The 24155-nt window shown below is 48.1% G+C and overlaps 7 protein-coding genes across 7 annotated transcripts; 4 read left to right on the top strand and 3 right to left on the bottom strand.

Annotated features, from left to right (window-relative positions):
- Window positions 1-1785: 1785 nt before the first annotated feature.
- Window positions 1786-3846, top strand: FOIG_00188 (PiT family inorganic phosphate transporter). The gene is made up of 3 exons (XM_031196199.1): window positions 1786-2379; window positions 2433-3501; window positions 3554-3846. Exons 1-3 carry the CDS (start codon window positions 1915-1917, stop codon window positions 3745-3747), a joined length of 1728 nt encoding a protein of 575 aa, XP_031071966.1. The 5' UTR covers window positions 1786-1914; the 3' UTR covers window positions 3748-3846.
- A 439-nt stretch (window positions 3847-4285) lies between these two features.
- Window positions 4286-7980, bottom strand: FOIG_00187 (uncharacterized protein; the record flags this gene model as incomplete). Its single annotated transcript, XM_031196198.1, has 3 exons — window positions 4286-6983; window positions 7035-7298; window positions 7349-7980. 3 exons carry the CDS (start codon window positions 7978-7980, stop codon window positions 4286-4288), a joined length of 3594 nt encoding a protein of 1197 aa, XP_031071965.1.
- A 2134-nt stretch (window positions 7981-10114) lies between these two features.
- Window positions 10115-12145, top strand: FOIG_00186 (uncharacterized protein; the record flags this gene model as incomplete). Its single annotated transcript, XM_031196197.1, has 5 exons — window positions 10115-10261; window positions 10332-10811; window positions 10858-11098; window positions 11154-11933; window positions 11985-12145. The coding sequence occupies 5 exons, from the start codon at window positions 10115-10117 to the stop codon at window positions 12143-12145; spliced, it is 1809 nt and encodes a 602-aa protein (XP_031071964.1).
- Window positions 12146-12715: 570 nt separating this feature from the next.
- FOIG_00185 (tRNA (adenine-N(1)-)-methyltransferase non-catalytic subunit) lies at window positions 12716-14775 on the top strand. The gene is made up of 2 exons (XM_031196196.1): window positions 12716-12828; window positions 12878-14775. The coding sequence occupies exons 1-2, from the start codon at window positions 12740-12742 to the stop codon at window positions 14511-14513; spliced, it is 1725 nt and encodes a 574-aa protein (XP_031071963.1). The 5' UTR covers window positions 12716-12739; the 3' UTR covers window positions 14514-14775.
- Window positions 14776-15119: 344 nt separating this feature from the next.
- FOIG_00184 (uncharacterized protein) lies at window positions 15120-16086 on the bottom strand (the record flags this gene model as incomplete). Its single annotated transcript, XM_031196195.1, has 3 exons — window positions 15120-15732; window positions 15786-15973; window positions 16024-16086. 3 exons carry the CDS (start codon window positions 16084-16086, stop codon window positions 15120-15122), a joined length of 864 nt encoding a protein of 287 aa, XP_031071962.1.
- A 3597-nt stretch (window positions 16087-19683) lies between these two features.
- FOIG_00183 (tRNA (adenine-N(1)-)-methyltransferase non-catalytic subunit) lies at window positions 19684-20881 on the bottom strand. Its single transcript, XM_031196194.1, has 3 exons — window positions 20703-20881; window positions 20193-20588; window positions 19684-20131 (listed from the first exon to the last, which is right to left on the bottom strand). The coding sequence occupies exons 1-3, from the start codon at window positions 20706-20708 to the stop codon at window positions 19955-19957; spliced, it is 579 nt and encodes a 192-aa protein (XP_031071961.1). The 5' UTR covers window positions 20709-20881; the 3' UTR covers window positions 19684-19954.
- Window positions 20882-21073: 192 nt separating this feature from the next.
- On the top strand, window positions 21074-23551 carry FOIG_00182 (uncharacterized protein). The gene is made up of 2 exons (XM_031196193.1): window positions 21074-21566; window positions 21669-23551. The coding sequence occupies exons 1-2, from the start codon at window positions 21553-21555 to the stop codon at window positions 23083-23085; spliced, it is 1431 nt and encodes a 476-aa protein (XP_031071960.1). The 5' UTR covers window positions 21074-21552; the 3' UTR covers window positions 23086-23551.
- The last annotated feature ends 604 nt before the right edge of the window (window positions 23552-24155 follow it).

Raw genomic sequence — 24155 nt, 5'->3', positions numbered from 1 at the left:
ACGCAGTGACATATCAGCTACAAGAAACACATACAGTTAAGCATTGAGTTTAACGTTTTAAATTCCATAAGATCGTCGAAAGAGGTCGAAGCTTTACCGTCTATATTGACCGTTTCACATTTATTTTTATCATCAACTTAAAACCCCGAGATCCTACCCTGTATCTCAACCGGGACGTTAACTGCCGATACCTTATTTCTAACTTTATTATCTCCCGGTTTCATATCACCAGAAACATTCAGTATTTTACCAAATCGTTATTCAACCTCAACCATGTTCATTCTCAGAGACAAGCTATTCATAGTGTTAGCCTCTGCTTGTGAAGCAACCAGTGCTCCATATTGACTCGCCTCAACTCCGTGAAGATCACGAGTGGGCCAAAGGCAGCGTCTCTCTGAGCACTGATTTACATACGCCGTGGCAAGGAAGAGCCTGGAATCATAACATAGCCAACATCGACGATGGGAATCCCAATTCCCGGCTTCAGCCAAGATTTCTGTCTTATTGCCTCGGTGACATTTGAGAACAAGTCCTCATAGCAGTTGTCTCAAAAGCCACCTCACAGACCATATTTCCGTGTGGGATATACTCTTTTTGGAGACCGATAAATCATCCGAGAATACCCTCTCTTGCCTCTCCATCCACCATAAAAACATGGACCATCATAATACAGCCCCAGTAGCCAATCTTGCATTGACGTCTCACACGTGTAGAGATCCCCTTCTCTCATTCGTCGCGTTGAAGGCTTGGTTCGGACAATACCCGCAGATCTAACACAAAAAAGAACAAGCTCCTTGGCTTTATCCACGATAAAGTTGAGGGTCCCTCTATCATCATCCCTGCCTGCAGCCCGAAGACTTTGAACGCATGGTGCCTGTTTGATTGGTCGCTTTTTCGTTGTGTGTTTCGAGGTTTTGAGGTTTTGGCTGAAAAGAGTATCGAGTCGCGTGTCTGTGCTTCAAGCACACGAGGGCTACTCTAGAAGCTGAGAGCCATCAAACGTCAACGGTTGAGAAAGGAACAGGAATTGGGCCCTTCCAAGGGAGCTGTGAAGAGCTTGTCTACAGAAGAACAACTTAGCAACTCAAATCTAGCAATTGAGTTCAGAAACCTTCCAAGCTCAACCTTCGCCATCTCTCCCGATCATCACAAGCTCCCCCAGCTCGTTTCCCCTCCAGGATTCGTCAAGCCATAGCTCGCCTACAGCTTGGCATACATCCCCCTAGCATTAGCCATCTGCATCACCATCTCAGACGTCGGTGACGCATCAGGAATCATGTCGTGTGCTCACTCCTCTCCCATCTCAAACCCATCGTATTCCCCCCCTCAGCTTATGTGTCGCGTGCCCTATTTCCCAAAACCATCACTTCTTCCTTTCCCACGATCGCCAGTTACAGGCTGAGACGTTTTAGCACTGGAAACAAGGTTAGTCACAAGCTTAAGGTAAGCTTAACTCTTCAAGTGGAGAAGAGAGTGTGGTCTCCAGTTTCTTCAACGCCTCCCGGATGTGTTGCTACCGTTGACAGAGAAGCCAATTGCTTGCTGTAGAGCCTGTTCGTGCATGTTCCAGCCCTGTTCTGTGTTACGCAGTCACACTCGCACTCTGTTGATCTGATTCTTGGCATACAAGAATTTCTGTGGCAAGCCCGGGATGTTTGATGTTGATCCTAGCTCGAGGTCCTTTTTTACCTCTTCTTCGGTGGAATCGTCTTGGCGATGTCTTGTCTTGGCCCTTTTTCTTGGGGGGCGTGGGAGTAACTCCATAACCCACGTAGAATAATTCTTTCTTTTCTTCTCCACAAGCTGGAAAAACTTATATATACTATGGAAATGTCTCGTAGAAGCTGAATTCTCCAGATCCCTCACACATCTTCCTTTTCTTTCTGAACTTCTTCTTTCTACTGCACCGCTGAAATGGCAGTCTTCGCTCAGTACGACTACCTCTTCGCGGTAGGCACTATCTTTGCCTTCCTCGATGCCTGGAACATCGGTGCCAACGATGTCGCCAACTCGTGGGCTTCATCGGTATCTTCCCGATCTATCAGCTACTTCCAGGCTATGATCGGTGCTAGTATCATGGAGTTCACTGGTGCTCTTGGTGTTGGTGGCCGTGTGGCTGATACCATCCGAACAAAGATTGTTGATGTCGAGGCCTTTGATGACAGTCCTGCCCTTCTTATGCTGGGTATGGTCTGCGCCGTTGTTGCTTCTGCTAGTTACCTCACCTTTGCTACCCGTTTCGGTTTCCCTGTGTCTACTACCCATTCTATCCTTGGTGGTGTTTTGGGTATGGGTGTTGGTGCCCTTGGTGGCTCTGGTATCACTTGGGTTGGCTACAAGGAGGACGGCTCTCTTGATATCCAGCAAGGTGTTGTTCAGGTTAGTACTTAACCACCATCTCAAACTCACACCTACTAACTCATATCTCACAGGTCTTCCTCGCTTGGATCATCGCCCCTATGCTTTCCGGTATCTTCGGTGCCTCCATCTTCCTCTTCACAAAATACTGCGTCCTCCTCCGCAAGAATCCCGCCATCAAGGGTCTCATCCTCGTCCCCTTCTACTTCTGGGCCACCGCCTCACTCATCGTCATGCTTCTCATCTGGAAGGGTGGCTCTTATGAGGTCAAGCTCACCGAGCAGCAAATCCCCGGTGTCATTGTCGCCGCTGGTGCTGGCTGGGGTCTTCTTATGGCCATCTTCCTTGTCCCCTGGTTGTACCGTATCGTCATCAAGGAGGACTGGCAGCTCAAGGCCTACCACATCTTCCTTGGCCCTCTCCTCCTCCGCCGTGGACCTGTCCCCCCCACCCCCGACAACTTCCAGGGCGTCGTCCGCAACTTCTACGAGGGTCATCTTACCCGCGAGGAGCTTGAGGAGCGCCGCACTCAGCGCGCTGCTGCCCTTGGTGAAGATCTTGAGGCCGGTGGCGATGACAAGAAGGTTGTCACTGAGCAAGCCACCGAAGAGGAACCCGCCGTCAACCCATACCAGCACAAGTCCATGATTGGACCCAAACCTGATGCTCCTTGGTACACTGGTGCTTTCATGTGGTGGGCCTTCAAGTTTGCCATTCTCCACGGCGTCGATAAGGATATTGTTAGTTCCCAGAGCGAGAAGTCTGTTGTTGCTGGCGATGTTGAAGAGATTCACGCTCGTGCCGAGCATTTTGACAACCGAACCGAATTCCTGTACACTTTCCTCCAAGTCATGACCGCTGCTTCTGCCTCTTTCGTCCACGGCGCAAACGACGTTGCCAATGCTGTCGGCCCTTATGCCTCTATCTACCAGATCTGGCAGTCCGGCGCAGTCCCTGGAAGCAAGGCTCAAGTTCCTATTTGGATTCTCGCTTTCGGTGGTGCTGGTATTGTCATAGGTCTCTGGACATATGGTTATAATATCATGCGCAACTTGGGTAACCGTGTGACTCTCATGTCTCCTGCTCGTGGCTTCTCCATGGAACTTGGCTCTGTTATCACTGTCATCCTAGCCACTCGTCTTAGTAAGTTGTCCCGCAAACACTTTTCAACAACATGCACTAACCAGTCTTGCAGAGCTGCCTGTGTCTACTACTCAATGTATCACTGGTGCCATTGTCGGAGTCGGTCTCTGCAACGGAGATTGGCGTTCTATCAACTGGCGCATGGTTGGATGGATCTATCTTGGATGGTTCATCACTGTTCCTACAGCTGGTCTGATCTCAGGTTGCTTGATGGCTTTCATCACATACGCTCCTAACTGGAACTAGAAAATAGATTGCGATAGAACTGTTATGATTTTATGTTAAATGGCGTTTGGGAATACGATACAGAATACACCAATTTTATGATTCCAAATTACCTTAAACACATAAGCTTGCACATGTGACTTCTAGGGAAGGCAAAACTTAGGACCTTTCTCCTAAATTACAAAAAGACTAAGGTAAATTTAGGTAAGTTTAGTATAGCTTTAGTATGCCTTTAGATCAGCTCTTCCTTTAGCACTTTGTCTCAAGGCTAGAGGTTTTCTTGCTCCTTGAGAGACTGTTTAAAGCATCATCATCACATCTTGACTATGCAGCTCATATAAGAGAAAGAGACAGGTTACTTTTGTTAAAGGAATGGCTATCTTAAATGATGAAACAATGTACCTAATCCCTCCTCAACCTGCCACTAGACACAGCACTAAGTACTGAATTCTTATTATGTATCCAGGTCAAGTGGTTCTCTTGTGTCCAGTGACACTGGCCTTCAGATTGATGTCTTCAATCTCGCGCCTGGATGGCCTTGCCCTCGTTTGGGAGCGCATCAGTTGTAGAGTCGGGCGAATCGCACGGAGCGCTTCAGGGGCTTATGCTCCTTCTCATCTGCTTCGACGTACTTAGCAGCCCATTTCTCAACGGTCTTTTCAACAGCCTTCTCGACCGTGGTGTCGTCATAGGGATCTGAGCGCTTATCGTGCTTACCATCCTTGCTTCGATTATCCAACTTCTCATGCTCGGTGGACTCAGTAGTCTCAGCGGTCTCCTCCTCCAACTCGAAGATGGCAATGAGGGCCTTGCGGACTTCCTTGTCGATGATCTTCTCAAGAAGCTTCAGAACCTTCTCGATGGCGTGTTCGACCTCCTCATCTGAAGGATTATCACCCAGAGCCTCGAGGGTCTTGGCGAAGATCTTGTCGGCAGCCTTGATGATTTCGCTGATAGCACGAGCAAGGCACTCAATAACGACTTCCTCCTCAGGCTCTGCAACACCTTCAATCGTGACGATGTAGGTGATGGTCTTCTTGATGTTGTCTGCGATGATACTCTTGATGGCTTTCTCAACCTTCCTGACGTACTTGAGGATAGTTCCAGAGGTAGGGTCTGAACCGGCCTTCTTAACAGCCTTTCGGATGACCTCCTCGATAGCGTTGGAGATGTTGTCCTCAGCCTCCTCAATGTACTCCTCTACCTTGGCACTGTTGGCTTCTAACTCAGTAGCCTCGGTAGCTTTGTTAGACTTGGACTCAAGAGAGCGCTTGTGGGCGCCCTTACCACCCCAGTGTCCGGCATCAATGACAAAAAGCTTCTCTCTGAACTTGCGCTCATGAGTGACGCGGGCATCCCAAAGCTTCTCCAAAGCCTCGTGCTTGGCCTTTTCCTTCTCATCCTCCAAGCTCGCCTTCTTGGCGGAGTAGTGGGAGGACTTTTCGTACCCGGTGGGCTCATGTTCATGCTCCTTATGCTCATGATGGTCGTAGTGATGCTTCTCTTCAGGCTTATCCTCATGTTCCTCATGCTGATCGTGATGATAATTCTTGGGCTCATGCCCATGCTCATCTTCCTTTGAGTGGTGCTCCTTGTGCTCTTCCTTTGGCTCATGATCCTTGTGCTCGTGGTGACCAGAGTGGTGTTTCTCAGGCTCTTCGTCCTTGTACTCATAGTGCTTATAGTGGCCAGAGTCGTGCTTCTCCTCAGGCTTCTCGTGCTCGTAGTGCTTATGCGCCTTCTTTCCGAAGTGAAGATGGTAGAACTTGTTAAGAGCCTCTTGGAAATGTCCCTTCAGAATCTCTTTGACCTCTTCCTCGGACTTCTTGTAACCACCATGCACGGAAGCAGACCTCTTATCATGCTCGTGCTCATGCTCATGCTCGTACTTAGGTCCATATTTGTACTTGTGCCCGTGCTCTTTCTCATGTTTGTACTTGTCCTCTTCGGAGTGATACTGGTGCTCAGGATCATCCTTGTGCTTGTACTTGTGCTCGTGCTTCTTGTTGACCTCTTCTAAAAGCTTCTTGTGCTTCTCGGCCTCGAGCTCACTCTGAGATGCCTTTTCCTTCTTGGAAGTATTAATGTGAGTACGAGAGTGATCGGACTTTTCCTTGTAGTAGACAGAAACTGGATCCTTGTGCTCAATTGATCGCTTGTGGTGGCCATAGTCGTACTCATGGCTGTAGTGATGCTTATGAGGATCATGGTGGTGGTGACCGTGGTGGCCATCGTGATGACCATAGTGGTGAGGGTCGTGGTGACCATAATGGTGCTTGTGATGATCATGATGATGGCCGTCGTGATGATGCTTGTGATGATCGTGATGATCGTGATGATCATAACCATGGTGGTGTCCGTCGTGGTGACCATCATCCTTATAGTCGTAGTAAACGTGATGCTGCTTATAGTGGTAATGGTCGTCAAAGTGCTTGTGGCGGTGCTTGTGGACATGGTCATGAGCGTGGCTGTGGTTATGGCCATGATGATGTCCGTGATGGTGCTTATGTCCGTGACCATGGTGCTTCTCTCCGTCATCCTCAAGCAAGCCACGCGCATGGTGGTGGTGGTACCCATCATGGTGCTCGCCGTGGTGGTGCTTGTGACCCTCGTCGTGACCGTGGTGATGGTTGTGGTGCTCAACATGATGATGGCCGTGATGCTCATTGTGGTGATGATTTCCATCATGGTGCTCATAGTGGTGGTGCTTTCCATCGTGATGTTCGCCATGGTGGTGCTTGTGAGGATCATGGTGGAGACCATCGTGGTGACCATGGTGATGACCGGGATCGTCGCGGTGGTAGTGATAGCCGAAGTGCTTGAAGTAATCGTCCAAGAAAGCATTGAAGTCACGGTGGCTGCTAGGATCATAGTAGTGATGGAGCTTGTAGTGATCATAAGCATCGTGATGACCATGATGACCGTGGTGACCGTGATGATGTCCGGGATCGTGATGATCGTGGTGCTTGTGGCCATCGTGGTGGTCATGATGGTAATGTCCAGGATCGTGGTTCTTATGGTGGTCATGATGATCATGATGATCATATGAACGGGCATGATGCTTGTGATGGGGATCATGATGATGGTCCTTGTGATGAAGGTCATGATGATGCTTCTTATGGCGGTGATCATGATGATGATGCTCCTTGTGGAGGTGACCGTGGAGGTGACCGTGTCTGTGTCCATGACGATGAGCATGGTTGTGACCATGGTTATGGTGATGCTTGTGGTAATGCTCATGGTGGTGTTCCTTGTGCCTGTAGCGGCATTAGTACTGACAAATCGATTGGATGAAGCGGGGTGGGTACTTCTCTTCTTCCTCTTCGGCTTCAACCTCCTCCTCTTCCTCCTTCTTCTTCTTATACTTCTTCTCTTCCTCTTCCTGAGCTTCAGCCTCCTCCTCCTCCTCCTCCTTCTTCTTCTTGTACTTCTTCTTCTCTTCCTCGGCCTTTTCCTCTGCTTCTTCCTTGTTCTTCTTGTACTTCTTTTCTTCTTCAGATTCTTCGGCTTCGGCTTCGGCCTCTTCCTCTTCTTCCTTCTCCTCAATCAACTCGATCTTCTTGTGCTTGTACCTGAGTAATGTTAGGTGAAGTGGGACATGCTCATTAAGGGATTGACTTACTCCTTGCACTCAGCGCAAGTATAGCTGAGAACGAAGTACTTCTCGTTAATGTCAGGAGAGCGGCTGTAGAGCTCGTACTTCTTGTGCCCGTGGGAAATGGTAGCCTTGACCTTGATGTAAAGTCTCCAGCCTCCATTGTCCTCGAGGGGACAGAGGTCGCCGTAAGAGCCGCCATCCGAGAGGGAGAAAAAGGGGACCAAGCACTTGGCCTCCTTGTAGTCGTTCTTGGCCTTGCAGTGGTCGCTCTTCTTGTTGTACTTGAAAGAGTCCTCTGTGGGAGGCTGACCACGCTCGATGTAGACGGCTACATCTTCGTACTTGTAGTGATCGATATGCTTGAAGTTGAAGACGATGCCGTTGTCCTTGAAATCGAAGGAAACCTGAGTCAAGGCCTCGTGGGGGGCGCAATGAGATGTGCCGACACAGAGATCCCAGGAGTTGCCAGGCTTATAGTCGTTCTCAGGGAAGACAAATGTCGCAGGGTCGGGAACCCACTTGTGCTTGCCATCCTTTGAACATCCTTCAAGAGAGCGATGCTCTTCTTTACCGGATTCAATCTTGAAATGGGCAAGCGACTCGTGGGCTACAACCCCGAGGGCCCCGTTAAGGGCGTAAAAGAGGGACGTTCTCATCTCTTACACAGGACAGAGCGCAGAAATGAGAGGGTAACGAATGAGGTGAGAACTTGATCGGTTTGATGAGACTGATCACTGGAGATCCTCCATCTCTTTTGTACTTAGATTCATGTGACGTCTCATCTCACTTGCTGAATCTCACGTGTGGAAGGAGGAGGTTGGAAGCATGATGACGCCGCCTTCATGGCGGTATTCAGAGTTTCGAGGCTTCGGTGAGAAATATGTCAAACTTCAGAATGAGGAGATATTGTGTCGAAAGGGGCTTTGTGGATCGATGATGCCCCAGCAACGTTGCCAATGAAAGTGAGGGTGAGGAGAGGGGCTTCGACAACAAGCCGTTCTGATGTTTATCCAAGTTGATTAAATGAAGCAAGACCATGAATTGCCTCTAATTGTTTTCATGAGTTGCTTCAAATTCCACTGCTCAGCTGGACTCTATGAAATGTCCATGTCCGTGAATGAGCACCATGATAGTAATTGAGATACCAGAACAACCCCTTTACTGAGCTTTCCGCGACGTTGGGACGATATTCCAGCAGATTCACCTAGGAGTTCAGTTCCGAGGAGGAGAATGAGGCTTTTGTGGCATATAGCCAAGATGTAGGTGAATATCCATCGCGCCATTCGACGAGTACCACATCGTATGGCCTCCGCGTTGCTCAGGAACAGTAAATCGGTTCCCTAGGCTCTCTATCCCAGTCCAAGTCCCAGTCCCCGTCTCTTCGTGTAGATGTGCAAGTTCCATGCCTCCTAGAATTCGCAACTTGATGGAAGATTGCATGTGAAAATGTAACATGAAGTGATCCAGAGGCTATGCTGAGCAGGTTTGCGTGATTGATGATGATAGGTCGTAGTCAAATGACGAGGTCGGTCCGTCTCCAAAGCTGGCTGCAGGATGCATCTCGTCTTGCGAAAAAGAAGTCCAATAGTTGTTTGACGATGCTGAAGAAAGAAGTTGTCGATGATATCGAAGGACTTTTTGCGTTGGTTCCTGAGGCCCAGATTGAGGAGTAACTTTGTTGGGAAAACTTCGATAGGTCGAAACAAGGGAAATAGGCAGGAACGGAGATAACCTAACGAATTCCTCATGTAGAAACCAGCTGCATTTACATTAAACGAGATCAGACGATGGAATACGAAATTTAAGCGTCCTGCAGGTTTGCGATAAGCTTTAAGCTTAAACGAGTGCCGAGGCTTATTGTCATTGGGTTTGAGGGCGAATCGACGATCCATTGTTTTCCCCATGGGGTCTTCCTTAATCTTGTGATTCCATAGTAAACAATAGGACAATAGTTGCGAAGAACAATACTAGGGGGGAAAGCCTTGTTGATGTTTATGGTTAGTTTCATAGGAGGCCTCATTCTGGACGGAATTGGTAGCATTCACAAGTAACGGTCTGAGCTCTAGATCAACAAACGTATTCAATAGTTGGGTGAGGTATGGAGGAAGAGGTGCGATCAATACGTGTACGAATGTTCGCAACGGTAGTGTGTAACGTTATCCGGAGATGAGCACCCATGATTTCATTGAATGAGCAGAAATGGCATATTCAAACATCAGATATATTAACAAGAGAAATGTTTTATATACAAGATTTCAGAAGTGAACATTCAAAGAAACAGTTGAAAGCTATGTGCCATGAAATGTCTATCTTAAACTATCCAACCGTGAGGCTTTTCAAGCCATAAAATCTACTACCACACGAAACTCGCGATGCCCTCACTTTTCGCCTCGGCACTCTTCCATATGTCTGTAATATCTAGAATATCTATCAATTCAATCGCATATCCTTCAATAATGAACAATATTGAAATGCATCAGTGTATTTAACTTATACACTGTTCAGTTCCATCCGAGAGCGAACATGTCGCTGTGTACTTAGCACTCTCCATTTGACACTGGCAGTGGCAGCGTCCAGCCTGATTCACCAGGAACATTGTTTGTAAAATATTTACTCATCCATAGTCTTAATATCATCTTATTTCCTTCAAACTTCCTTTCATCTATCTCTTCATTCTCCATCATCAGTCATAACAACATCTCATTGTTGATCATCACCATCTCACTGTCTATCAACCATAACCATCTTGCAACTCTTTTGTATTATCACGACCTACCAAGACAAGTCAGCATGAAGGTAGCTGTCATCGGCGGTGGTCCAGCTGGACTAGCTACCCTTAGATTCCTTGCTCACGCCCACGAGTACTTCCCCATTCCTCCTATCGAGGTCCGACTCTTTGAAGCTGAGTCCCATATCGGAGGCACTTTCTCCTATCGCGTCTACGAAGACGCTGAGGCAAGTCATCACCCCTTTACTTTAATGAAAACGTATGCTAATCATATCATAGCTCGTCTCTTCAAAGTATCTGACTGCTTTCTCCGACTTTCGTCTTCCAGACAATGCCCCCGACTTCGTTACCCCTGAAGTCTACGTCCAGTATCTCAAGGACTACGCCACCAACTTCGCCCTCTGGCCTATGATCGAGCGTAACACAAAGGCTGACAAAGTTCGTCGTGGACCTAACAACATTGGCCATGTCATCTCTCTGCGCAACAAGCGTGGTGCCTTTGATTGGGAGTGTGATGCCGTTGCTGTCTGCAGTGGAATCAACGTCAACCCAGTCATGCCCTACATCGAGGGTATCGAACGAGTTCCCACGATCCTTCACTCATCCCATCTGAAGTCTCGAGATCAGTTTGGTGAAAACACTAATGTGTACATCATGGGTGCTGGTGAGACCGGTATGGATCTTGCGTATCTCGCTGTCACTTCTGGCGCAAAGACTGTAACTATCTGCCATCGTGATGGATTCTTTTGTGCACCTAGGGTATGTTATCACAACAATCTTGTAAGTATAAGCTAACAATTCACAGATCATCCCTGTTCCCCAAGCCTTGGGACGTCCTTCACCCACTGCCAATAAGCCTGTCGACACCTCTGTCGCCAGCTTGTTCGACACAGCCTATGTGCATCCAAAGCTCCAGAGGAGCCAGCTTCTCTGGACTTACTATGACAGCTGGATCAAGAATATGCATAAGTTCATCTCAGGCACTGAAGAGGGTCCTGATCAGTGGGTTGGCCAGATGAGCCCAACTCGCAAGTACATGGATTCAAGTAAGTATCCCCCCCTTTCCATGATTAAGAGATATAATAGCTAACATATGAATAGTTCTCCTCTGCAAGTCCGACAAGGCTCTGCCATACATGAACGTCGGCAAGCGATCCCAGTCATGGGGCAACCGTATTCGATCTTTCTTCATGAATGTCAAGATTGAAGACACTAAGGGCAAGAAGATCGACGTGATGACCTGGCCCATGAGCATTGATCGAGATGGCTGCATGCAGTTCGACAACAAGCTTCCGAGTGATTCGATCCTCCCAAAGGAGCAGCTCAAGCCAGATGTCTTGGTCTTTGCGACTGGCTACACTCGAGATTTCCCTTTCCTGGACAACGAGTACCCAACTGTCTCTCAGACCAACATTCGAGAGATTTACAAAGAAGGAGATGTGACTCTTGGCTACATTGGATTTGTCCGCCCTTCTATTGGGGCAATCCCACCTCTCGCCGAGCTACAGGCTCAGCTGTGGGTTCTTCACCTGCTCCAGCACCAGTACCCTAAGGAGGTACCTGCTGTCCGTGACTCCAATGCCCTCGAGTCCTACGATCTCGACTATCGTCTTCACCCACGAGGTAACTACAGTTTCTATGAAACCAAGCGAGCTGTTGACCATGAGAGCTATGCTTACCAGCTCGCTCTTGATATCGGTTCTGCACCCAAGGCCCTTTCGGTCATGAAGAAAGGTTGGAAGGTGTTCTACACCTGGGCCATGGGATCCAACTTCAACACCAAGTTCCGAATGGTCGGCCCCTGGAAGTGGGAGCAGGGCGCTGAGAACATCATGCGAAACGAGTTGTACAACATCGTCAAGCGCTCCGACGGCTTTGTCTGTAAGTATTCCCTCATGCCCCCTTATCTGAAACATATAACTGATTTCATAGATCTTGCGACCTACACTCTTGTACCTCTTATTCTTTTCGGAAGCATGAGCTTGGTCCTCTATGCTTGGTACGCTATCTGCGACTTTTTCGCCTCTCTTTTTGGTGGACACTCTGGATCTGCCACGAACGACCGGAGCGCCCATGACGACCGAATTGCGTGAGTGGACATTGACATCAAATTTTGACTTTGAGTATGAAGCCACGAGAGGTTTTGAGCACATGGAAGGATAGACTTTGTGCATTTTGCGATGCTGACTTACACCGAATATGAGAGGTTGGTTTGAGTCTTGCAAGTCGTTATTGGTTTTCTGTGGACTAGCGAAACCCGTTAGTACTACGGAGTAGTTCTTCTGTAGAAGAAACTAATAGACAGATGAGTGACTTGTGATTTTTGGCGATTGCAGCAGATGCAGCTGCTTAGGCAGTTTCATGCTACTCAGTACCTTCAATTCAGTGTGCATTTTTAAAATAATTGCCATTTAACGTGAATTTCCATTCTATAAGTTTCTCGTGAGAATAAGCCTCATAAACTGGTCTAAAGGCTTCCTAAAATATACTAAACTTACCTAAATCTTTTTATTACTTATAGACAAGAGGTCCTACCATAGTAAGTTTTCTTGCCTCCCCTTGCTGCCGAGATCTCGGTGAAGATCGGAGTGTGGGGGCCGTGGCGGGGCTCACCGAGGTGAGGCTGGCTTACCTTAGTTTTTTCTTCTTTTCAAGAATCGCAAATCACACTCGCTCCAACAAACACAATGGACAAGGAGACGGTACAGCCCAATTCATGGGTAGCCCTACGGCTTCCCAATGAGACATATCGTGTATTACAGGTCGTACCAAATACGTAAGCCAATTATCTTTTCCCCACCCTCTGCACGACTAATTTGCGACAGGACAATCTCGCTGGGCAAGTATGGCTCATTCCCAACAAATCTGATCATCAACCGTCCGTACCACTTCACATACGAGGTCCAAGACAAGCGCGAAGGCGAGACATTTGCGCGTCTCCGCATCGTATCCGCTAAAGAGCTCAATGCCGACGACTTGGCCGACACCAGCGCCGAAGCGACAGAACCAGCCGAGGGAGACGATGTTGTTGCAGCTGCAGATGGAGAGGAGCTCACCCTCGTTGACGAGAGCGGAAAGGTTCTCATCCGATCGAATCGCGAGATCATCGACGACTCGGCCCGACAGACACTCAAGCCGGAAGAGATTGAGGAGCTCAAGCGCAAGGGCGCATCGGCAGGCAAGGAGCTCATCGCCAAGCTACTGCTGTCGCATACGGCTATTGACCAAAAGACGGCGTATTCTCTGGCCAAGTATAAGCTCCTCAAGACGAAAAAGTATATTCGACGGTTTACGGTGTTACCCCTTGACGTGCCGATGCTAGCGCAATGGTTGCTGGAGGATCGCGATGCTTCAAAGATTTTGGAGATGAGGCAGGAGATGATGGCGCTGGTCGGTTGCTGGGCTGATGTTCACTATGGCGGTGTTCCTACCGAGGATGCTGGTGCTTCACAGGGCGGGAGGTGGTTGGTGGTGGATGATACGGGTGGCTTGCTGGTGGCATCTTTGGCTGAGAGGATGGACATTCTGCATCCCAAGCCTGAGGAGGAGAACACGGAAGATCCCACTGCACCAGAAGTCACAGAAACCAACACTGCCCCTACAGACGAAATGGACCAAGACCAGCCCCAGACAACAGAAGCAACAGACCCCGAACAAAAGCAGGAGAAGAAGCGATCTTCTAAGCGAAGCGACTTCAACGTCCCCTACGTCAACAAGAACACCCTTACCCTGATCCACGGCCAGACCCAGCCCAACCTCGCCCTCCTACGATACTTCAACTACGACGCCGCAAACGCCAACCCCTCTCCACCCTACCACCCCCTCGACACCAACCTCATGGATATTTCATGGCTGCAGCTGCTTTCCCCCGAGGAAGACGACGCATACAACAACAAGCCACCCGAGGCAACACCAGAGGAAATTGCGACATGGAAGACGAATCGTAGAGGGAATTATCACCGCAAGAGAAGAAGGTGGGCGCGTATTCGGCATGTGGTCGACACAACACGCGCTGGAGGGTTTTCAGGTCTCGCAGTTGCAAGCACCATGGATCCCATCTCTATTGTTCGCAGTACAGTTCCTTTACTAGCCGGTGGCGCCCCCATCGCGATTTACTCTCCCACCATCGAGCCCCTGACGCAACTAGCCGATTGCTTCAGTGTGGCGCGTCGAGCCGCATGGGTATCATCGCCTCCACCAGAGGTCGAAAGCAAAACAGCTGAAGAGCTTGAGCGCTGGGAGGGCAGCGAAGAGTTCCCCATCAACCCTACGCTTCTGCTCGGAGTGACTATCCAGACTAGCAGGGCACGACGATGGCAGGTTCTTCCCGGAAGGACACATCCTTTCATGATGGGTCGTGGAGGTGCAGATGGATTCTTATTGACAGCGTGGAGGGCGGTGCCTGTTGAAGGTAAAATCGAGGCGAGAGGAAGGTTTAAGAGGAGAAAGCTAGAAACCTGAGTTGAAGAGAGGTTTTGGATCAGGGATGTCTTGATAGCGTACGTATAAGTAATCATCTAACTGGAGCATGTGCAAGTTGATACCGCCATCTCGTCCAGTTCACAAACCCATTTGATATGTGTCAAGCATTTTGGGCTTCTTTTGGTTGACCTTCTAAGCCTTTACTGGCATCTATTTACTGCTTATTCCTTCGGAGCCAACAAGGCAATATATATGCCAGTGGTAAACTTGTATAGATGAATCACAATATTTGTTGAAGTTGTTACACGATGAACCTCTTGTTCATATCAATAAAGAAACAATCTTGTTGAATAACAATGCGATGCCGTCGCCCAACCCAATCTCATACTGCCATGTACACCAGGAGCTCTGATATGTGTGCCTTTAGTTCCCTCCATTCGGGCGCCACTGGATCATCTTTATGGGTATCCTCCCACTCACTCTCATCCACATCCAACTGCAATGTCAAATAGCACGTCCCATATGAAGGGAAATAAGATTGATATCGAGGTCCTGCTTTATCTTCTCATTTCTTTTGTCCATTCTTTGACGGGTGATGGCACGTTTGGCCATGGCCATATGGAATTCCGCCTTAGGAACCTGCTCCTAGTTATCCTTTTCAAATTCAATACCCAATAATCCCAGATTCGAGGCTATCCGGAGTATTTTCGAAAGAGATTCAAGATTGTCGAAATTCCGATAGGGGTAGAGAAAGCGCAGAGTGACCAGGGCTACCAGTGGGAGCTCGCAGAACTTCGTTACAGCTTTCAACCGATCATCATAATGCTTATAGGCCAACGCCCAAGAAGCAGGGGGGTTCTCGCCAACGCCAACTTCCTGCCAAGTCATCAGCTCTGGTGCTTGAGGAAGACACTTGGTGTTGAAAATGTTCAGCTTGATTTGAACTGTTGGCGTGATGGGGGCAAAGCGCGGTCTAAAAAGGGTCGAATTTATAATATCAGTAAATCGGCCCAATGACTCAGGTGAATCGAAAATGAACTGCACTCCTTGTAGGAGTTGCTGTTGCTGGAAATTGGTGTGCTTGGCGGATATGATTTGGAACGGAATGGCATGTCCGTTCTCTGGTACAGCGACTTTGAGCATGCCGAGCTTTGTTTTACTTGTATAGCCTTCTTCATCTTTCTCCAAACAATAACTTCTATGCTTCTCGTACATCTCCTCAACATTATTGTGGAGTCCGAACCCGAATACATAAGAACTGGATGGTTCCGGCAATGTCGTTAAGCCTTCAGGCGTCATCCCAGAGACTACCGCTCCAGGGGGCGCATTCTCATATGCTTGGCAGAGATTCCTGCGTTAGGGTGCGCATCATTGTAATTGCGTGCTGTGGCAGAAGGTGTTGTAATAGAGGGTATTGCTATGCATTCTAATGTCGTGGTGGGCGTATCTGACCGTTCACGTCGGCCTTGCTCGTGGTTCTCAGTGGCAGTTTTTGCAGCCTACTCGAGTAATTAGATATACAGACGCGTTGATGAACAGAATGACTTACAGAGAAACCCAATTTATCAGGCGGCTTCCTGTTCTTTCGTTTAGGCCATCGAGGAAGGTACATGTTATTGGAGAGTTGTGATATCTCGATGGGCCACGAGGAAGCGGTGTCGAGAATCGTCAGTCGTAAATGAGAAGATAGCAAATGGAGATGAACATTGCAATGATGAGACTGTCGAACACAATGGAAACTGTTGCATAATCTTGAAACTAATGCAAGAATGAAGTAGAAATGCCTATCAAAAAGCGAAGGAGAAGTAAGTGGAAAGGGGCTTCAGGGTAACAAAAGCATCACTCGGTCTTGCTTCCCAAGCTCTACAACATCAATCCTGAGAATCACTAGGACAATGACACCGGAGAGTAGGCAGCGAATCGATTTAATAGTGAAGCATTAGCCGTTAAAGCACTCTCAGTTTCATGTATATAAATTGTTCCAACTCCTGTTTGTTATTCTTCTCCTATCCTCTCCTCTCCTCTAACCAGTTCCAGCATAAAATGTAAGTGAACTCGTCTTGTTTATATCCCAACCTTTCCTTCCATCAGTCTGATTTCAAGCCCGAGTCACAACGATACATGTAAAGTTCTATCCGGAGGCGTTGTCCGGGATTCAGCCTTAGGTTAGGAAGCATTATCATAGTCATTACTCCTGGATGAAAGACCGTAGAGATCTGAAAGAACTTCTTGGTTTCAGATACCCACTGTCGGCAACAAGATAAAGGGGCAACGATGACACATGGAACTCGCCCCATGCGATACTTCAATGTCATAATAGAAAACGCTTATAGAGTCTTGCCGAGGCCACATCAGGAGGCCCCCCGAGGATCATCCATTTGAATAGAGATTTCATAGACCACAAAGTCTTGGCAACTGCATCCTGTTGATGCAGTTGGTGAGAGACATCCGGTCTGAAACCAGGGATGTTATTAACTAGTTTTATATGAGATTTTGCTGGCTGAAGCCAATTTTCGGCTGTCCGGAACGTAGTGGGAGACGTTTCTTTGATGATGTGACTTAATCCTCTTCCTGTCCTGGGTGCTCATCTTGGTAGACCAAGGCTTCCTTCCTCTGGTTCGATGGCATCATTCTCGACACAACACATCATACGTTCTTCGTGTAATGTGTGGCTATTGCAATGCCATGAGGGACGTGAAATGGACTTTTCCTATTATAGTAACACTTGAAATGCAAATATGCAATGAATCCAGCCACCATACGAATGCCTCGTGAGAATAACAAGGGTCAGGTTTGCTATCGGAAAAGTCACTCTCAGATCGTCTCAGGTGTTGACTGTGTTCGAGATGATGAATAATGTGCGCAGATATCGGAGTCGAAGACTGTGATAGAACAGATCAAGGTACAGAGGTTCGGGCTGGATGGTGGCTGCTGTGCGGTATTGCAGCCATTCGTCATAAAAGAAGTCCTTGACTGGGTCAGATATATCTATTCCCATTTCAGAGGAGTTTAAAATGTCATCTACTAAGATAACCTGGATGCTCTTTTGTATTTTACCAAGGCGTAAATGGTTGCAGACTTTCGGGAGCTTTCATGATGATGGGGGCAGGGAGAACAAGGGTGACAGAAGTATGATAAAGAGTTCCAGGTTCGTTCATTGATTTTGTAAAGACACAATGACGTCATCATCATCGTCAGAGGTAGGAAGGCCCTGTTCCAGGACATCTTCAATCGTACAATGATATGCGTGCGTAGATACCGTAAACTTCTCTGCATGTTGTTGAATATCCTTCGAAATATATACAGAATTTGAATTGTTTTCTTCTGTTCTGAACTTTCTCATGAAAGAAGAGCCCTTGTATGAAATGATCTTGTTCACTGACCCTTTTGTTCAGGGCAGTAACATGCACGTGCCGCCGTTCATATCCTTCTCACAGTTCACCTATGACTGAAGGCTGCAAAGACCTGAGGAGAGAGTGCTTCTGGCGGTCCAAACCTGCAAATAGTTCTAGCATATCCCGGCCAAGTTTGGTGAGACGTGTCTGGGGAACAGTGGTGGATGCTGTAGTTCATGAATCCAAACGTAACCAGTTCGAGTCGCTGTCCACCAGGCTCATGAATCTGGGTCGACTTTGATAAACTGTTTTTTTTTTCTCTTCTTCCACCCTTTGCTCTTCTTCAGGGCGCGGAACTTCTCGTCAACATATGCCTTGGAGTGGCTGTTAGGCCACATGTGGGCTCGGTCGATAGCTCCCACGGTAGGGGACATCATATCTATATCCCAGACATTTGTGGAGGCTAGGGATATCCGCTGTAAAGCATTACTGTTCGGCTGTCAGTGCATGGATGCACGAGCAACCGGTCCGGGTCGCTGTCCACTAGACTCGTGAATCTGGGTCGACCTTCATGACCTCTGCTTAGTCTCTACCGTGTGATATTGAAAGACAATTATGTTTTGACCACAAGATTTGACCTCGTTGAAGTATGCGGCCGGAGTGTTGTGACCTTGAGCATGAGAGTTAAAGATTCTGTGCTGTGGTTAGTGGCTATAGGACTTCGTGCAACGATCGACTTACCGTGTGGAAGGACAGTGATATTGAGACGCTGCAGAGATAGTATATAAAGTTATAAAGTAAGAATAAGATGGCCAAAATCGGTAGGTGAAGAGTTAAGGTTCCTTGTAAAGGATGACATCGTGGTTTCTAAGAAGATGTCATCACAAGCGACAAGGAGAACAGGGGAGCAGTTCGAGCATCACAGGGCGCACAATTCGCGGCATTGCTCGTTGGTCAGTATCTCTGCGTCATACAGTGATAGTAAGTGATTTGGGAGTTCTCTTTTCATGGAAGAGCACGATCGAGGAGGGTTGTCGGAGACTGGCCATGTTAGTTACGTCAGGCCCTTTGGCGTTCTTTGTGTCGCCCCATGATTCAATTATCTAGAGGCAGCGCTCGCCACGGTGAGTATGTGGCTGGCCATATACGCCCGAGGTGGTAGTAGTCAACTACCGTAGTGACTTTGCATTCTTGTGGTGTTTCCTGCTAAGCACTGAGATTGATTATCTCCAGGGGCACGACTATTCTGTCTGGCGGACACCCACATGATGGGCGTTGTTGTACGCTCTAGTCCCGACTTGAACGGACGTTGGCGATGTTGCCCTGATGTGGGTGAGTTGCTCTAATACGATAATAAGGCAAAATATTGCTGTATTTTGGTTGGAATCACGTTGTACGTTCCCTGAATGCTTGGAGAGGCTTCCTTGTATATGAAGACTTTACTATGGCGAGACCAAATAAATGTCTTGTTTTCCATGAGCAATTTGAAAGAGAACGGAGCGCTTCCCTGTCGTCTCTGAGTTCCTCTAGCTAGGTCAGGATCTCAGGTGTGAGTCTCAAAGTGAATGAGTATATATATAAGGTCTGAGATTATGTTGTGGCAGGAAACTCTGTCTCATCATCGGGGGATGTGGGAGAATTTATAGTCAAGAGGGAGGCCTTTGATTCTTTCTGTTTACCCAGTATGAGGTCATTCAACAATTGATTGTTCAAGCAAGGCTAGAGGTAAATACGCTGCCTAAACAATCACATGTGTTATCTTGGAAACCGGACAATAGCACGGATGTTGGCAAACAGACCCATACAAACGTGATGCCCCTGATTGTCAATGGCATGACAAAGGAGCAGTGCCAAATAGCAAAGGCCCTCAATCTCAAGCCATAAAACACGTGGTTCCATTTATGGTAATTTTTGGCAAGTTAGGTAACTTTATGATGGATTATTTTATGGTAAGTTTGGCAGCCTTTTTAAGTGTTGTATTTTGCCGCATGATGGAACGATCTCAAGTGTTCTGACACTCCAAGAATTGAGAAACACACAGCGATAGGTCAAGTAAGTACTGAAAATGTATTTTGTATGACGCCAGCTCCTCGATTCGGTGATAGTCTTCTAAAATGTGTTTCCTCGACCCATCTTGCTAATACCCTACAGAGACTTGCCCATAAACTTTCTCTTGGTAAAGCTCAACCACCACTTGCTAGGCTTAGTCTCGTCCTCATCATATACCCTAGCAAGTAATCGAGAAGCAAGCTCCTGTCGAACCTGCGACATATATTGCTTAAGCTGCTCCGCTTCTTGTCGGTCCCTAGGGGGCTCGTACATCTACAATCAAACATTAGCAAACCGGCCAATTTGTCGTGCTGTTCGAGTTTGGCAAACAAACCTGGTTAAGGGGCCATGCAGGGTCTCCGGGGATAGCAAAGTTAAGGTCAAGAGCCAAGTTTAAAACATCCTTCTGGGCATCACGCAGAGAAGCCTGAGGTCGGATCTTTGTCAGACAATCGCTGACAAACCAGATTCCATACACGAGCAGACGGTCGGCAGGGCCTTGGATCTCAAAGTTTCGGAAGAATGTGTTGGCACGGAAGAGGGCGAGGACCTCGTCGAGGATATCGTAGCTCTCGCTGTCGGGGTCGGGAGACTCGTTGGCCGGCAGAGGCGGCGAGGGGTTGGGGAGGGTGTAGGCAGGGCCTCTGGTCTTGGTACGGAGAGGGAGGAGAGGGAAATTGCCGATTATGCGGGGGATGTTGGGATCATTGTTGAAAACGGAGTTGTATGCCTGGAGAGTGTTGTTAGTTTGGTTGATATCGTGAGATGCGGTGATGCAATAGGAGATGGTGGAGTGTGTTTGTATAGTTTATTTGTGAAGTATGGGTGTTTGGTTTGGACATACCGGCATCTTGAACAGCAATTAACAGACCAATTCCAGTATATCAAAGCTGCTTGGGAGGGAAATGGACAAATCGGCGCAAGTTACGGGCTGATGCTGAGTTGCGCTTCGTCACCGGCGGGGCTACACCAAGCTCACGAAGCTCACTCGATTGGTGTGGGGCAAGGCTGGGAGCAGAGCGAAGTTGATGCCTTAATCGGTGGATCATCAATCAGGCCACAACGATGATGTGGCGCAGCACCAAGGTACCGCCTCTCTTTATGGCTGCCTAGAGCCAGGATGGCTCCTCACGTGAACTCGTTGCTCATTCGCGCCGATTAGCTCCGCGACGAATCACGGTGGCGACGCGCTTTTTCCCTCGTCCCGCGTGCAGATTCTTCCTGGCGCAGATGCAGGTCGTATCCACTAACAACTCATACCTAAGAGTGAAAGAAGCCTTGCCTTGGTTTCACGCCCTAAGTGTGATTCATTCAGTGTCACCGATATTTCCTCCTTCTCCCCCCTCCTTCACCTTCTTTTTCTTTTTCACTGTCCCTCTTACAAAAAAGAAGACTCTACTTTTTACAAAGTTGCCTTGTTCTTCTTGTTGCTCATTTCCTATTGGACGCTAAAACTCCCCTTTTTTTACTTTTTCCGTCAATCCTTTTTGACAAGGGCGACGCTCGTGCCAGACGCTAGCGGAGAGCTTGTCACTGCAAAAGACTGGAGATAAACAGGGAATCATTAAGGGCGCGTCGCAGAACCAAGGCCTTACAACAAAGACTGGAGAGAAACATCCGGCTTCAGGCAACCAACAAACGCTGAAAGAGTTATCCAAAGGGAGGCAAATACAGATCGACTATTCATTCATCGGATGCTTGCATTTGAGTAAGTTTGCGCTATTCTTCTGTTCTTTTCCCTCTGACATCAACGATATCCTCCCCAACAATCCATTTACACCCAGCGCTAATCGATCCTCCTTCGCGACAGTTCTTTGTTTGGAAACGGCAGCTTCATCGGACAGCTGCGCAGTTTGGTGGATATGGCGACTTCACAATCTTCTACCTCTTCGACTTCGCCGTCGCGCAACGGTAACGGTAACGGTGTATCACTGGACACAACGCCCTGCACTTCACAAGCGCCCATTGTCGCCCCGCGAAAAAGGCGCCCGCAGCGCATCTACCGGCCCGCAAAGAACTCGCTCTACGACATCTTTCAGCAACACGCCGGCACATCGCTCTTTGTGCGACCCATTTGTTGGACAGATTTACACGCTCAGCTGCTCGGTGCGAGATGGGAGGAACTGCCGCCTTGCGATACACCTCAGCCTTCAGCGGCCCCAGGCACGCCACCATCGCGAGGACATCTGAGCCCATCGAATACCATCATCAGCCTTAGCAACGCGCTCACGCAGATTCTCCTGCCCGATCCATTGCATCCCATCCTATCCTCCAACGCTGTCAAGTCGGTTCTCAACACGCTGTGGCCTACACCTTTCAACAAGCCCCAGTACCTGCCCGAACTCCATCTATATTTTGGCGGTCGCGTTTACCGTGACGCTGTACGCGCGCAGCTTATGTGGAACTACCCTTCTGAGGAGGCAAAGTCTTCATACTCTTCATTCAAATCAGTTTCGACGCGACCCGCTGAATCCTTCAACATCTCAACACAGTCCTCGCCAAACTACAGCCCCGCCAATTTACCCATGATCTGTTACATTGGCAAGACTCAATTGGCTTCAGTCCGAAACAACCTTTTTCGCGTCGCTTCTGGACCTGGAAGGACATGGAACGAACCCGTGTTTCGCCTCCAGCAACTGCGCGCTCGCATCCTCGTACCTTCAAATTCCGATCACGATGCTCATTTTGTGGGCGTCTTTCTAGGGATGGCGCAGAAGCACTTCTACCCTACCCCACCTATCAGTGGCAGACGCGACTCGCGCATTTCACCAGGACAGGGCATTCCTCCAAGCCCTAACTTTCACGACATCAAGTTGAAGATTCTCACGCACGACATTGATACATCCGAGTTTATTGTTTACACTGGTCACATCACAAAGGAGTTCTTGGAGAAGTTCCACGATCCCTTCAAGGCTCCAGCTGACGATGACGATGCTATTGTTTCTGGTCTCAGGATCGAATACACAAGAGTTCCTATCTGGCCGATTTTGGGACTCAGAGAGAGACTAGGCAAAGCTCTAGGTCAAGAGATTGTCGGAACCTTCAACCCAGATGAGATCGAGACATGGGAGAAAGATCCCGAGAAACCAACTGGCGAGAAGCGCAAGCGCGATGTCCTCACCGAGGTCGTCAGCAGTAGCTACGAGGAAGAGACCGAGGAAGAGCCAGCAATCGTTTCAAAGAAACGCTGTCTAAACGAGGGTACACCTGTGGGCGTGGTGATGTGAAAGCAAGCTACATGCAGTGTATGATATGAAACTGAGACGGGATGGATATACCCCACGGTTTAATTTTGAGGGCAACAGGACGCATTCGGTATACACAATACATTTGGCTGGGCTGGACTGTCTTTGGGATTGCATGAAGACTCAATCTGCCTCACAGGCACGCATGACATGGACAATGGCGCAGGGTTATAAGATAGTTGACGGCGCAAGGTTATCTGGGCATTAGGGTATGTATGAGCAACAAACAGCATTTGGCTTTGGGGTCTGGTTATGAATTGAGCTTTCAGAGGGACTGAAGTGAGGGATAGGTTTAGGACATGTACATATGCCTTTCTTGTGGTTTTGATCTTTCTAGCGAGATGGTCTGCGTTTAATCACGAATTCAATGACATTTCTTGAGCATTGTCCTTGACGCTTTGATCTCAATTGCTTTTTGGGTTGTTCGCGGGGTAGAGCATTTCTGACCATTAGCAGGCTCGACACACGTTCGTCAACTTCAAGGCCATCTCTCACAAGGAACTAGTTGTCAAAGAGAAACACATGTCTATTCAATCTATTGCTAAATCAACGGACGACGTCCGAACCTCGGAATGCTGCACGACTACACCATCTTTTCTACTCTGCTTACAAGAAAGCGGAGATATTTGAGTTTTCCCCAGACCTTGATCCGAACTTGCACCTGCATATCTTTAGTGCTCTTTAAGGGACAGCATCGTGAGAGCTTCCTATTTCGAACACCGGAAGAGCGGAGAGTGGTTGTGCGTGTGATGGATCAGCGATTGTTAGTCGAGTCTAATAATCTCCAGGTATTGGGATGCGTGATCGCAAATACTACCATTTCAATACTGGCCTGGTTATACCTTGTCTTTGGATAAGGCTGAGTTGGGCTGGGTTGGGTTTGGGCTTTTACCCGGTAATTAACAAGGTTTTTTGTTTCTACCGCTTAATTTGTTTCAATGGTAACCTTTGAAAGGCTGGGGTTGTTATGTGTGATGACGTTCTTGATGCGAATGTGAGAACAGGGGATATCGGATCTATACGCGGGATACAAATGTCAGATAGTGAATAGA

This window comes from Fusarium odoratissimum, assembly GCF_000260195.1.
Source record: "Fusarium odoratissimum NRRL 54006 unplaced genomic scaffold supercont1.1, whole genome shotgun sequence".
Lineage (NCBI taxonomy): Eukaryota > Fungi > Ascomycota > Sordariomycetes > Hypocreales > Nectriaceae > Fusarium > Fusarium odoratissimum.
The sequence above is the reverse complement of the archived record's forward strand: the minus strand, read 5'-3'. Positions and strand labels throughout refer to the sequence as shown.

Coding starts and splice junctions, on each gene's coding strand:
- FOIG_00188 (XM_031196199.1), top strand. CDS start 1,915: ATGGCAGTCTTCGCTCAGTACGACTACCTCTTCGCGGTAGGCACTATC. Junction 2,380..2,432: donor TCCAGCAAGGTGTTGTTCAG/GTTAGTACTTAA, acceptor CATATCTCACAG/GTCTTCCTCGCTTGGATCAT. Junction 3,502..3,553: donor CATCCTAGCCACTCGTCTTA/GTAAGTTGTCCC, acceptor CCAGTCTTGCAG/AGCTGCCTGTGTCTACTACT.
- FOIG_00185 (XM_031196196.1), top strand. CDS start 12,740: ATGGACAAGGAGACGGTACAGCCCAATTCATGGGTAGCCCTACGGCTT. Junction 12,829..12,877: donor TTACAGGTCGTACCAAATAC/GTAAGCCAATTA, acceptor AATTTGCGACAG/GACAATCTCGCTGGGCAAGT.
- FOIG_00183 (XM_031196194.1), bottom strand. Junction 20,132..20,192: donor CTGCATGGCCCCTTAACCAG/GTTTGTTTGCCA, acceptor GTTTGATTGTAG/ATGTACGAGCCCCCTAGGGA.